At 36.8% G+C, this 15,490-nt stretch overlaps 2 protein-coding genes across 4 annotated transcripts in view; one reads left to right on the forward strand and one right to left on the reverse strand.

Annotated features, from left to right (window-relative positions):
* Nucleotides 1-15,490, reverse strand: part of LOC143356642 (uncharacterized) — a 281,650-nt gene that overhangs the window by 239,913 nt on the left and 26,247 nt on the right. The gene's annotated exons all lie outside the window — the stretch shown is intronic.
* Nucleotides 932-4,245, forward strand: LOC143356336 (52 kDa repressor of the inhibitor of the protein kinase-like). The gene is made up of 3 exons (XM_076791939.1): nucleotides 932-938; nucleotides 1,038-2,855; nucleotides 3,047-4,245. The coding sequence occupies exons 1-3, from the start codon at nucleotides 932-934 to the stop codon at nucleotides 3,841-3,843; spliced, it is 2,622 nt and encodes an 873-aa protein (XP_076648054.1). The 3' UTR covers nucleotides 3,844-4,245.

Here is a 15,490-nt window from a genome sequence, read left to right on the forward strand (position 1 = left end):
ATTTGGTCGAGTAGGCATTTGGCTAACTGGGTATGTCGGAAAACTCTGATTCCTCGAAGGCGCTCGTTTTATGACAAATTGTCTAGGACGTTGACACCGAATCATTCCTATAAATAAGGGCCACCGGGATGCATTCTAGGATCTGAAAACCTAAAAATAGCGGGAATGACGAGGGGACAAAATGCAATCTCTACTGCATTTCGTTCTCGCAAGCTATAAGGGGTGGTCCACTTAAAATTTTAACATATTCGGAACAAAGTGAAGCCTGACCCACCAATAGATAACCGTTTGATAATTTCCTTTGCCATTGTGATTCACCGATAGGTTACTTCTGGATGATTTCATCCGACAAGAAATGATAATATAAATAATATAAAGTAATGGCACGGTAAATTAATCGCAAGTTCATTTTATCATGTTGTAAGGAAAGTCAGACACTATCAACGGCGGATCCAGGGGGGTGGTCATGGGGGTCATGACCACCCCCTGAGCTGGTTCCAGGACTTTGGTGGACCACTAATTGAACATAATGATTTTATTTATATATTTTGTCACCATACAGATTTTATGTAATTACATAAAAAAAAAAAAAAAAAAATATGAAACCCGGTCGCCTAGGACCGCACCACGGCCGGCGGACCGGTGAGATAAAAAGACGATCGGAGTTTGTAATAAACAAAAGAAGGTGGCCCTGTGCCGGCGACCCGCGACGGTCAACGGGCGACAGTCAGTCTTTATAGCGTGGCTGAAAGCGAAAGACGTGTTCGGTTAATTTTTAGTTATTCCTACACCTTTATAAGTATTCTTAAAAATTGTAGCTGCAAATTCATTAATTTCAAGAAATGGTAAGTAATCAGTTTCTGTAAAACTACCTATATTATTATGTTTTTATGTACTTATAACTCATATGTTTACAAAAGTTTGTTGTCTGATGTGGGGTGTGAAATTTGCATGGTTTTGCTTTGTTTGTGAGGTAATGCGCCTGCGCCACCAGCCTGTACTATAGCGAATATATATTTAATATGTATTTGCAACAGTCTGTTGTCTGTTGTGGGGTGTGAAATTTGCATGGATTTGCTTGCAGGGTGATTCTAAGGGAAAAGGAGATGGTAGTGGTGGATTGAAACATTCATTAAAAAAAATAGATTCATTTTTCCCAAAGAAACCAAGGCTTGAGATTGCTTACTCGAAAAATTCACCTACAACAACTACAGATGAAAATAATTGTATTGCCGATGCTTCTGCTTCTACAGCTACATTGCCTACATTAACCATAGATGAAGAAAAAACATGCTCTCCTGTTACTAACGATATTCAGCCTACAATATGTACATCGACTTCTGATTCTGATCAGATAAAGACTTCACTTTCTCAACCAAAGTTTGCTTCAGATATTGCTTGTTATATAGGGGAAAATATAAATGATTCAACTAAAGCTATGTTGCTTGAAAAGCATTGGCAGCCTCCCCCTAATTATACTTTTCCGCATTGTGTTGTTAATAAAAAAGGAAAACAAACAAAAAAATATGCTCAGAAGTCTCACCTTGACAAGTTTCACTGGCTTGTTTTGTCGCATAAAGACCAGGGTCTTTACTGCAAGTACTGTGCTTTGTTTGTCGTAGCTCCTGGAGGTGGTGTACAGACAAAAACACCTTTATGTCGACTCGTAAAAGAACCATTAAAAGCTTTCGGTAATTTGCTAGGTGAAAATGGTCTTCTGCTAACACACCAGCGAAACAAATACCACGAATTAGCTGTCCAAGCAGGGAAGAACTTTTTATTGAGTTTTCATAAACCGGAAATTAACATAATGAACCAAGTAAATAGTCAAAGACTGAAACAAATAAATGAAAATAGAGAACGTTTGCGACCAATCGTAAAAACTATAATATTTTGTGGCCATCAAAATATATCGTTACGTGGCCATCGCGACGATGGTAAATTGCTGAACTATGACAGCGTAGTAGCCGATGAAGGGAATTTTAGAGCCCTTTTAAAATTCCGTATTGATTCTGGCGATATTGCATTGCAGCAACATTTAGAATCTTCAAAATCCAACGCCACGTACATCAGCAAGACTGTACAAAATGAGTTGATAGATGTTTGCGCAGAAATCATCCAGGAAAACATTTTACAGAATGTGCGGGAAGCTAAATATTTTTCAATTTTGTTCGATGAAACAACAGATATATCACATATCTCACAGCTGAGCCTATCATTCCGATATTTGCATGATGGCGTTATTAAGGAACATTTTGTGACTTTTTGTGATACCTACGATGTTCTTAGACGTGAAGACAACAATTCAGGTGACATAGAGCCTCGATTGACAGGTGTAGCTTTGGCGAAAATCGTTGAAAATCTGTGTACCAAATTTAACTTAGATTTATCTTGGTGTGTGGGTATTGGAACTGACAGCTGCTCGGTTATGGCATCAGATACAAAAGGTGCAGTGCAAGAATTGATGAAAATAGCCATTCATGCTAAACGTTGCCCGTGCAACAACCATGTGCTCAATAACTCATTGGCAAGATCATCCAAAGTAGTTTCCTGTCGCAATACATCTGGCACAATGAGAAAAGTTGTGGCATTTGCCAATGCATCCGCTAAGAGGCATGAAATTTTTAAAATAGAACTCGGAGCTGCCATGCAAGGTATTTGTGAGACACGTTGGGTAGAGAGGCATGATGGGCATCTTCAATTTCAAGGAGACAACTTAGTCAAAATTTGTAGCGCTTTGGAGAAGATTTCTGCTTGGCAAGACAATAAAACTGCCAATGATGCGCATTGCTTGCTGCAAACATTGCGCAGTTCTGACTTTATTATATCCTCCATCTGTTTAAGTGATGTATTAGGTGGGTACTTCCCTAAATTATTTTATTTCTTATTGTTTGGCAAATGAACTTATACGAGTATACTAAACCTACTTTAAAATTATGTTGTTGTTTTGTTAATATTTTATGCTACGAGTACATACCGTTTATATTAAGTTATAAATTCTTAGTTTATGCACTACAGTCACAGTCACTTACTTTTTATTTTTCAGGTACTACTGTATCTTTAAGCAGAATACTGCAATCGAACTCAATTGATTTAAAAAAAGCTACGGACGCTATTAATGATACTTTAAGTGTTTTACAAAATAAAAGAGAAAATGTGGACGTAATCTACCGACAGCTTTTTGAAGAGGCTAAAGAAGTAGCTGAGCAGCTAGATGTAGAAATTAAATGCCCCAGAATAGTATCAAAACAAATACATAGGGCCAATAACCAACCTGCTCAATCTGCTGAAGAGTATTTCCGCAGAGCTATATACATCCCTCTTCTAGATTCAATAATAAGTGATCTCCAGGACCGCCTGTCTCCTGATGTACTTAATTTGTTTCAGCTAAGCGTTTTCATGCCAAAAAGCGAATGTAGTAATGAAGACATTGAAACTGTGAAACAACTAGCTACCGACTATACATTATTACTAGATAACACTCCATTTTCTGTCATTGTAAATGAATATCGGCTGTGGATGGTGAAGTGGCAGGCGTGGCAGCGGAGCCAGGACATACCGCAGTCGATTTCTGATCTTATTTTAAATTGTGACATCGATATGTATCCTAATATAAGAAAATTTTTATGTATTATGGCTACACTACCTGTCAGTGTAGCGACAGCAGAAAGGTCTTTCTCTACGTTGCGCAGAATTAAATCGTGGCTAAGATCTTCAATGGTTGAAGATCGCCTAACCGGACTGGCACTTCTCCACATTCATAAAAACGTACCCATTGACGTAAATGACGTAATAACGCGTTTCGGGAGAAGACGTAAAAGAAAAATTGATTTTGTTATTTAAATATATGTATTTTGTCTGTTTCTATTTTGTTTGTTGGAAACCCTTGTCGTACCACCTCTTCACTTTTGCGGAGTTTTGCGTCATACCCCTCGACATACCTCTAGCTGTTATGACAAATCATTCACCACGGTTATGGAATATAAATAGGCTGCCTCATTCCGTGCGTGATAGTGCTTCTCTGAATGTCTTCAAGAGAAGATGGCAATATGTACGTGTATATGTACAAGTTATTATGTGTTAAGTTTTTCAAGTGTACAATAAAGAATAAATATTTTTAAGTACAGTACTTACGTACATTAATAAAATACCTACTTTTTACTTGTATCTATTGTTATCAAAATTAAATTATAAGTTCTTGACTTGACCACGACTATGTGACCCCCCCCTGGCGCCAAAGCTGGATCCGCCCTTGGACACTATATTTAGTAGGTCAAAATATTAGAAACTGGTAAATTAAATGTTCACAACAAATAATGAACGACCAAATCAACAACCCCTATGTAAATGTCACTGTCATTCCGAACCCATTCGGAAATCATAAATTGGTTGATTATAATTATGAAATATCGAAACTACGCTGGGGAGGCGATTAACAAGTAACTTACTATTTTATTATAACTACGACTAATTTACAGTATAAGATTGACTTGTTAAATATAACACTATAAAAAAAAACTCGAATCCTGAAATATGAAAATGTATGTTTATGAAGTTAAGGATACCTTATAAATATCCTTTTATAAAATAATGCATACAAAAAGTAATTATGTTTTAATCAGTGAAGTGTTTATCCATTGGAGTAGTCCATACACTTTTAGAGATGCGGACGGTTAGTAGTGATTATTTGAAAAATTATGCTTTACTAGACAACAGATTTAATGCATTTATTGAAATTGTAAAACTATAAATCTCAATATATTGATAATTTTATTAAACTTCAATAAAGCAATGCATTCTATTCGAAATATTTACTTTTTCAAATTCTCTTTGTAAATCTTTCATAAGAATTTTATGTTGCTCACTTTTTTAACCAATTTTTGTTATAAAATATTAAAAATGGTACAGCACATTGTACTTTTTAACAAGTTAATTTTTTTCGGCCAGATTATTCTGAAAATAATAAATAATGAATAATTATTCCTTGAATAATTTTCACAACAGTGTCTTGAAGTTTTAGAATATAATGTCATTCTTTAAAGTTCATTTTAATCGATTCTAAGAATTCATGTCCCTTGCATTGGCCATTTTTATAAAACCTTGAATTATCATCCAAATTGACGTTGCATACTTCAAGAATATTTCCTGTTACTACTAAGGCCTTGACCTTAACATTGAAAGTTACAGCCGCTTAAAAAGAATATTACATGTTAAGCCTTTCAAAGAGGTAAGTGTAGAGTATGTAGGTACTTAAAGCTTAGCCATTCTTTCTATGAATAGAGCAGACTCTCAATGCGACCACGCTAGTTCATGGTTACTAGCAAAATCAGTATTTGTTACCTCGAGGCTGTCAAACGTTATAAATCTGCAAGGACCAGACTGTTCAGGTGGCCAGACGCCATTCCAGCCACGGTATTTTCAGCCAAGAAAATTTATCAACTGTTCTTTCCTAACTATATCTAATCTTTAATGAGGTGGACTCTCTTATTACATTAAAAGCGTTTTTGAAATATTATTATATCTAGCAATATTTGGAATATATAATTTTGAATTATTGTTGCATATCTATTCTACATTTCTACAATTTTACAGACTTTTTCGTTAACCATATATTTACAAGATTATGTGTTCCTGAAAATCAGGAACTGGAGATTCCTGAATAAGTATCACTATAACTCGTATATAACGTTATGCAAATTCTGTTCAAAGAAATCACATTATATACAGTACAAAAATAAAATACAAAGAATATCTTAAAAATAATTTTTTATGTAATTCTTTTTCGAATGCAAAATGTATTTGGATATCGTATTCGATTGTCATTTGAAGTCTTTACAAAATACTTCTATTCTATTGAATACATGAATCAGTTGATGAATACTTTGGCATTTCGTATTTGATTATGTTATGAAACGTGAAATATGTACCTCTGTAATTTGTATTTAAGAGAACACTGAATAGCTTTACAGTCAGCGGCGGACTGTTAATTTTGCGGCCCTGGGCTAGCACTGTTTGGGGGCCTACCCGATTAACCCAAATTACCTCAAGTACAAAAATTGTTGTATAACTTGGTTTTTCTTATGTTTTTAATTTAAATTGTTTTTGTTTTTATTGTTTTGACCACGAAGGTGGCCCTTTGACTGAACGGGCCACGGGCTGTAGCCCATAAAGCCCATGCCCAGATCTGCCGCTATTTACAGTATACATTAGATCTAAAAATAAATAGGTTGCATACTATCCCTTAAATAATATTACAGTTAATTTTGTATTAAATATGAAAAAAACTGAGTACAGAATACTGGACACTTGCACTTACAGCAATATTTCACCAAATATTCATAGCTCGATTCTTCTATTGTGCTCAACAAAAAATTACGCAAAAATTCACGAACATTCTACCTAATAGCACACCTGACAGTAAATTATCTCAGAAATTTTAGCTACAAAATCGATTTTTAAAAGAACCCGGAATTATAAAATTGCCTATTTTATATTGAAGTCTTCAGAGTACCATGTTTAAGTTATTATGTTAGTTGTGTCTCATCGTGATTATTAGTGTATATTTTTTAAAATTTTTCGAATTATGCGAACATGTTTAAAAAAAATTGGAAAACTCCAAAAATTCGACACAAATGCATATTTCGTATTGAAGTTTTGGAGATACCAGTTTTATAAAAATTCAAATTTTTTCAGTATAAGTGTACAGCTATAAGTAATGTTCATGAGTTTTTTCAGAGTGTGGTGGTGAAAAAGAATAAAAACCGCTTTTTTCGACGTTTTTCCAATGAAAAAACTAATGTATAATTAAAGTTTTTACGTTTCATGTGTTCTGTAAGTATATTAGTGTCATTAAAAAAAAGCAATTAAACAACAAGGATTTTTAACTTAAAAATCCGAAACTAATTGCTGTATGTGTGTCTATGTATTTGACATACGTTAGGTTTTTTCAGAATTTTTACATATAACTAAATAGAGAAAATAAGCCAAAAATTGATTTTTCCATTTTAACCCATAATTACCCTTCGGATCGAGATATAGTGTTACAACTTTACGCAACATGGTTTTTCTTGGTGTCCCATCAAATGGTTTATAGGCTGTTTCATTTGGTTCAAGGGCACTTTTGACCATCTTATCCCGCTATACCCTATTATAAAACTTAACATGTGTATTGCTCTAAGTACCCAGTCAGCCAGACCAGGCAATCGCAGAAACTCAGCAGAGTCTGCAAGGAGACGCAGGCAGCAGATTTGCAGCGGACGGTTTTTACAGCGCCCTCTACACCATCAAATGTCTGATCCACCATTTATCGACGATTTTACCCAGATAGCACAGAGACGTCTTACAGACGTCTTTAAGAATAAATGAAAATTTTTAATTTAAATGAATAAAGCAATATTTTATTGTTATTGTTACTATTTATTATAATATTCACAGTATACATTAAAATTAAAATAAAAATTAAACATTGCAATTAAAACTAAACATTAAAATTAAACATTAACCATTAAAATAAAAATTAAACATTAACCATTAAAATTAACATTAAATTAAATTAAAATTAAAATTAAAATTAAACATTAAAATTAAAACTATCGTAACTATGGGTACCTAAATATTAATACAATGTTGTTAATAATTCTAAGATGTTCTCTTCAGCCACATCTGTATAGCTGCCTATGTGATCCTTATTCTTTTGAGAGAGGCACAATGTTAGGTATAGGCCATAAAAAAGGTCCATAACCTTCGAAGCAGGAGTCAACGAATGCGCCCGTCGGTTCTCGGTACAACTTTATAATCGTTTATACAGTGTGTCCCACGAGCTCTGTCCACTTGAATATCTTGCTTATTGCAAACAATACGAGAAAATGTTACTTACAGAAGTTGTAGGACTTAAGAAACTACATAATATGGTATAAATGATATTCTTGCAAGTAGAGGTGTAGAGAAGATATAGAGGTCACCTTTGTTCTTTTAAATGGAATGTCTAATTTTTTATGCTCTATTTCGATAGATTGGCGTGTTCTGAGTATAAAAATACTAAAGTGTACTTATCCTAAAACTTACCGTTGCTGAGATATTTGACTGTTTTCATGAAGAATGTTTGAAATGTCGGCCATCTGCAGCGATGCAATGTTGTGGTCTTTGAACTGTTGCGTCTCTTACACATCTTATTGCTGGAGCGTCTATTGTAGCACACGCTGCGATAATTCGTTGCTTCATATCTTCCGGAGTTGTTGATGCATCTTGATACACAATACTTTTCAATGTTCCCCACAAGAAAAAATCTAGGGGTGTTAAATCTGGACTTCGTGCTGGCCAACAAATAGTGCCACCGCGTCCTATCCATCGATTTGGGAATATTTCATTAAGTGTACTTGTCACCCTTCGGGCGTAGTGTATTGGACATCCATCGTGATGATACCACATTGTCTGATGAACGCTTAATGGCAAGTTTTCTAATAAATTTGGCAATGTATTTCTTAAGAACGTATCACATTTTTGACCAATAAATGTGCTGTCAATGAAATAAGGCCCAATTATTTATTGCCCTATGATTCCACATCACACATTAATGGAGCAACGTCTTTGATGATCAATTTCTCGTAGCCAGTGAGGATTTTGTACTGACCAGTAATGCGTGTTATGTAAATTAACACGTCTAGTGCTGGTAAAAGTAGCCTCATCGGTAAATAGTATTGAAGAGAAAAAAGTGGATTGATTTGTAGCTGCTTTTGAGCCTATCCTCAAAATCTAACACGATTTACATTATCAATGTCATGCAATTTCTGGCGATGGCTAATGTGGTACAGATGATAGTAGTGACGAGTGAGAATTCGTTTTGCTGACTTCAGATTCGCACTGAATATGGACTGATATGAGGATTATGATGTACCATTGCAACAACATTAATTTCATTATCTTCATCACTACATACAGGCTTTTCACAATTCATCGTACGAACAGCGAGACTTCCAGTTTCTTTTAATTTTTTACACAATCTTTCAAAAATCTTGTGTGAAGGGCATATGCGGTTTGGATATCTTTCACCGTACAAATTTCGAGGCACAATTGCGTTTCTCTTACTTTCTCCATAAATTAAAAGCATCTCTAATTGTTCTTCGAATGAAAATTTCATATTGACTGTCTTATGTTCAGTAACTGAAAAACTGACTGACACTGAGAGACGTCAAAAGCCTACCAATGTTTACATTTGACGTAGTGAGCATATCCTTGAATACGTTCCATAATGAAAGTAATAGAATGAAAACAGTAAAATATCTCAGCAAAGATAAGTTTTAGGACAAATACACTTTAGTACTTTTATACTCAGAATACGCCAATCTATCGAAATCGAGCATAAAAAATTGTATGTTCCATTTAAAAAATCAAAGGTGATCTCTATATTTTCTCTACGTCTCCACTTGCAAGAATATCATTTATACCATATTATGCAGTTTCGTAAACCCTACTACTTCTGTAAGTAACATTTTCTCGTATTGTTTGAAGTAACCAAGATATTCAAGTGGACAGAGCTCGTGGGACACACTGTATATATACATATATTCAGCACATTTTCAGCACAAATATAATTTATATATATTATACTGTATATATTCGTGCGTATATACAATTGTATTGTGCACTATGTACCTAATCCACGTGTTTGTAATAAATGAAATTTATTTTTTTTTGTCATTCCAAGTAATAGCAAAATTAAAAAACAGTATTTTAGTCATTGTATAGTAAACTGGTCCCTATTACAACATCTCCAAGAAATTCAAGTTATTTAACCTCGAAGAAGGCATCTTTTAGACCTCTGAAATAAAACGTCTTGAAAAAGACGTCTTAAAGACGTTTTATTTCATATGTAAAAACGACGTCTTTTTAAGACCTAAGACTTTCAGACCTAAAATGGACGTAAAAAAGACGTCTTTAAGACGTCGCGTGCTATCTGAGTAGTAACTGCAACTCCTGCAATTTCAGTTACAACGATAGAAGGCGCGCACATATGTACAATTATACATTTAAATATTTAAAAAGCGACTATTTTTCATTGCTTTATACAAAACACAGAGATGTATTTATTCAGATTTTTAGCAAATTTTACTACAAATGTATGGAGTATAATTAAAATAGTCACTTTTAGCCATCTTTAAACTTAGAGGTCATTTAAATGTATGATTCATATGCGCGCCCTCTATTGTACAAATGGAAAGTGTAGAAATTTCAGACTGACTAGCGAGTCGCAAAAATCGTCGCTAGGTTGTAGCATCTGACAAAAATCTGCTGTGAATATTACGCTAGGTTGCGGAAACAGATGGGTAGGCCAACCGCGGTCGTGTTGCACTAATCTTGCACCAAATAGCGGAATTTGGCTGTCTGGGTACAAGCGTTGTTCAATTAAAAAATTGACCCTGTAACTTTACACGACAAATTGTAAAATTCGAAATCGATTAACATGGTTAAGTACGAAGAACAGGTGGCGTTCAACTTTTACACTGGAATCCTTTCAAGATCGTCTCTGGCAAGAGGCACCCTAGATAACCTTTCCGTTTAACCCTTTTACCCAGGCCCGAACTGTGGCCCAATTTAATTGGAAACAACAAAAACTAGAATGTGACCCTAAGTGATCTCACATTATCAACAGACCACCCCATTCATTTCGAGGTTATATAAACCCTTGCATTTTGACTCTCTTCGGTTAATAATTGTGCAGTCACGTGTAGAGTCACGTCATGTCACATTTTTAAGAGTCAATTCTAGTGAGGTAGGACTAAAATTCCTTTTCGAATGAAACCAACCTAATAGTCCAGTATCAGTTCTATTTTAGTATTTAATAATTAATAATTACTCTTAAACCCCGCGTTGCCAGGGCGTCAACACAGAACATCTTTAGGTAACAATACTTTCATTGCATATTCATATTCAGTTCAATCGCGACAGTAACATTTATAGCGCACTTCTATAATCCAAATATATCTGTGTTATTTTTTAATTGGTGCAATCATAAAACCCATAATTATCGTCCAATATCCTAATCTAGTAATTGAACGTTTACACATGATACAATCTAACCGCTCGGATTGTATCAAAGGTCCGGGATTCCACTTGCCATTTCTCAATAATGCAAAGATGGGACTTTTCTGTAGTCAAAAGCGTTAGATAAAAGATAAATCTAGAGGGAAAAGTCCCTCAGAAATCCTAGTTTTGCATTATCGAGTAATGGATAGCAATATTCGGCAGCATATTGTCTGTAAGAGAGGCTATGGGAGCAGACGTAGCGTGACAACGTCGATGGCGCTGGCGTAGCATCGTTCAAACAGCCGTGCCGCAACGCATTCACACACCGTCGGATCGGCGTGTACGTGTACCTACGTGGATCGCAAAGGTCTGTGATTCCGCAAGCCATTTCTCGATAATGCAAAGATGTGAATTTTCAGAAATAGTTCGCACTATAAAAGATCAATCTAGCGCGCTGGATCCCTAAAAAATCCCTAAAAATTATTGCTCACAAAAAGTAACAAATAGTTTGACAAACTACATTAAAGCAATTTATTTCACAATAAAAAATATCAATGAAAAGTAATAAAAAGTTATTGTTTAACAAATGCACAAAATATTTAGTTATATCTAGTTAAAAATGAATTTTTTTCTAAATATTTTCACTAAAAATTTCATTGCAATGTCTGACATGGACACTTGAGGGTGTCATAAATTAGCCCTCCTCCGATACTGTCCCGCCGAAGACGAAAGAACTGTTCTGTAACCTCGGTGCAAAACACAATCATGCTCTAAAATCTAAAACATCGTTCCTTCGTAAAAATGTACGAATGCTGAGTAAATATAATTCAAATGATATCATGTTTGGTGTCATTTTTATCAGAACAAAGCCACGAACGTGTTGGTAAAAATGGATACTATTTTTACCAAGAAATTCCCGTGTGATTTATTCCATGATATTCGACGTCTCTTGGCAATTTTCCTGAAAGTAGTCCCTGGGGCTTATCACTTTCCCTGTTATAATTATCGAGATGAATATCGAGAAGAATATACATAGTATAGTATTTCTTGATTGTACATTTTCTACAACGTGTGATTCAACCTATGTACCTAAGTGAATTTAACCTAATCTCGATATAATCTGATGTCGATCGTTGTCATAGACTGTCAGCCAATAACCACAGTACGTGTGATGGATACATGCAATGTTGCGCGAAAAGGTGTGGTGTGTTGCCCGCCGATTTGTTTACGTCCGGAGTAGTCAAATACACTGCCCGTACGAGCGATAGCTGAACAGCAGTCGGCTAAGATATTAAACCGTTACCGCCTACTACTACACGATTGTAGGTGGTGACAAGACGCCATTTCGTATGGGTCCGAAGTGGTGACATTGTATTGATGCGCGGCCGATTGGATAAGAGTGGCAGAAGCAGGCCTCGTTCTACACGCATTTTCGACTGTAGTGGAAATATTGGCTACAGCGGTGACGCAACGATGTATGTAGCGATTGACGTCGAAGTCAAAACATTGGGACTACGGCCGCGGTGGGGATTGGCAGACCTAACGGTAGGCACGATTTGTTTATGTACAGTGAATTCCCGTTGCAAATCAGTGCCAGCTTCGCGGCTAGGAGCCATTGGAACTACCTACACCACCGCGGGATATACCCCGCTCTCGTGCTTCGCTATCCGTTTCTACGTGCAACATTGTATCGGAGAAAGATATTTTCTCAGACTTCTTGTCACTTCCTCAGTAGTCATAGGTCTATGACTTCTAGACGGGTAGTGCCTCTTAGATTTCCAGCGTAAACTGTGTATTTCAAATGCAACGTTCGGCGAGAACCTCAGATTACGTTTAATTGTCAATCGCCAGAACCGCGTAACTGACTTATGACGAGAATTCACTGTACCGTCCACGCGGCTGTTTTGCATGGAGAGGTTTATAACAGATCATTACTGTTAGTTTCTCGCCGTTCCAAGGAAAATTTTTTGGCAAGATATTTTTCTGCGCGTCCACCGTCAACGTTTTTTTTTTTCAGGACGACAACGAACCAGAACGTTCAGAACCTCCGCCGTGTTTACTTGAGTCGTTTGACGAATTATGTCACCGTACAGATTTTCAGATGATCTTTTTTTTTGTTACCATACTAATAAATTGTTATTTTGTTTGTTATAACAGTTAAAGTCCTTAACAACGTATTCACCATCTACTACCACGACGAACTCTGATAAGTTCTAATCTTGAAAAGAATTCTCGACGAGAATATTTTCCACGAGCCTAATAGGCACTAGCATAGGCATCTCCTGGGGTGTAGAGGGAAGTAAAAGGTTCTGGGAACCCCTGGGGTTCCGGTAGCAGATGACACGCTGTGCCTTTGTTCCGAGCATCTCGAATCCTCTCAAGTGGCTTTCCGGGACTCCAAAATAGGTATAAAGCCCAATTTATACTACCGTCACAGACACGTAACGTGTCCGACCCGAGAAATATTCTCCAATGCATTTTAGATGGAACTGTTTATACTGACCGTACCGACACCCCACAGACACGTATCGGCACCGGCCTGACCGCCCAGCATTTTCGCGAAGAATATTCTGTCACTACCGTGCCGGGTCCGGTACGTGTCAGTGCTGATAGTGTGAACGCGTTCCGGCACCGTACAGACACAGACATAATCGTGGCAACGCGAAAGGACATCTTTACTCATGTGGCGGACCCCTTGGAGAAGGGTTGATCGGACCCAGGTAGGAGTGTCGTCTGCGGGCTGGGACCTTGGACGCATTTGGTCGCTAGGCCCAAGCTCTTCCCGAGCGCACACTTAGTCGCCGGAAGTCTATTCCTACCTGGTGTGCACATTTGGCGACCAGGTTCGGGGTTTTTCTGTGGCGTGCACATTTGGCCGCCAACCCTTGACTTTCGCTAGGACACAGGTGGTCGGTCCAAGGACACGAACTTTCTCCAAGGGGCACGTACAGGTAAGCGACATCCCCACTCCAGAAGTTTCCTTGTTTTAAGGAAATTTCTGGGGGACACGGGGATAGATATAAGCGCGCATTCTGACGGATGACAGGATGAGTTGTTTGTAGTCGTTTATCCGCAGTATAGTACGTTCCGTATCGTTGACATTTTGTCTCGTCGTTATTTCGTTCTTTGTTCTTGTTACGTTGTTGTGTTTTTGTTTTGTTAATAAACTGTTATTGTTACATTGGGTGAACTTTCACTCCATACCCGAACGCTAACACCAAACTCATATTTAACAATAAATGTACCGAGATTTTTGTATATCTATTCATACCGTAACTGGTGAAATGAACGGCTCTGAAATAAAAGTTATTTTTTAACAAACTCTATACATACAATAGTAAATTTAATATACGAAATGATAAACACAACAATTTTTAGATAATGATAAAAGAAATTATTAATTTTTTATCTGTGGCTTAACGGCCACAAACAACCTCTCTGTTGTTTGTGCACGCTGGGCTACGCCGTTGAAATAACATTCCCCCCGATGTTCTTGAACCAGCTTCATCGTTGCTTTACATATCGTATCACTTAAAGCTATTTTTTTTACAAGGAATTACAACCATAATTCTATCTAAAGAAAAGGATGGCAGGCACCAAACAGGTGATTACTAACCGTGACTTATTCCATAGACTATTATCTATTACTGGTCCGGTTATAGCAAATAAGAATGTACCGAAAGCCTCAGCATCAGAACTGCCCGAAGAAATGCTTCAGCTACTGAAACCAGAAGAAGATTTAACTAGTGAAGGTGCAGATAATGATGAACGGAACGACTATGGAATATGGTCCGAAGATCATTAACACGTTAAGTGAAAAAAATCAACCCCAGAGAATCTCACAAAACCAATGAAATTAATGAAACCGAAACTAGAAACGTTGGCCGTTTGCACGAAAGAAAGACTCTTTTGTGTGCGTGCGACCAGACGCTACATTTTTTTATGTAATTCCTACGAATTGTAATTTTTCAAAATCTTTTTGTTTAAAAAAAAATTCAGTCCAATTTCAAAGAAGTTATTCTGATTCAAAAGGTGTTCGAGTATTTTTCTGAGCCACTGTAAGAAACGTGTAACTGAATACATAGTGTTTATTCTGTGTGAGGATATAATTACAAATAAACAATGATATGACCTATCATGAATGAATACAATGTTTTCGGTCCGAACGAAACCAGCATTTACCGAGTTCTAAGAGTTCGAAATATTCCAAGCATATGGATGTGTGGGGGTTCGTGCAACCAGCACGCCGCCAGCCCGCTGACATACATTGTATATGTGGCGACGACTGTCCTCGGGAAGCCGAGAGAAACACTCCAAAATCGGTTCTCAGGGCAGTCGTTTTTTGTCAAAAAGTCGACTGTCGAATACGAAGATTCGACAGTCGGGGACGAGCGGTCACGCAGTCGATTCCGAGCACTCGACACGAGCAGAGGTAAGACACAATCGAGCGAAACGAGTATCTTTATCC

Source organism: Halictus rubicundus, chromosome 8 (assembly GCF_050948215.1).
Source record: "Halictus rubicundus isolate RS-2024b chromosome 8, iyHalRubi1_principal, whole genome shotgun sequence".
In the NCBI taxonomy this organism is placed as follows: Eukaryota; Metazoa; Arthropoda; class Insecta; order Hymenoptera; family Halictidae; genus Halictus; species Halictus rubicundus.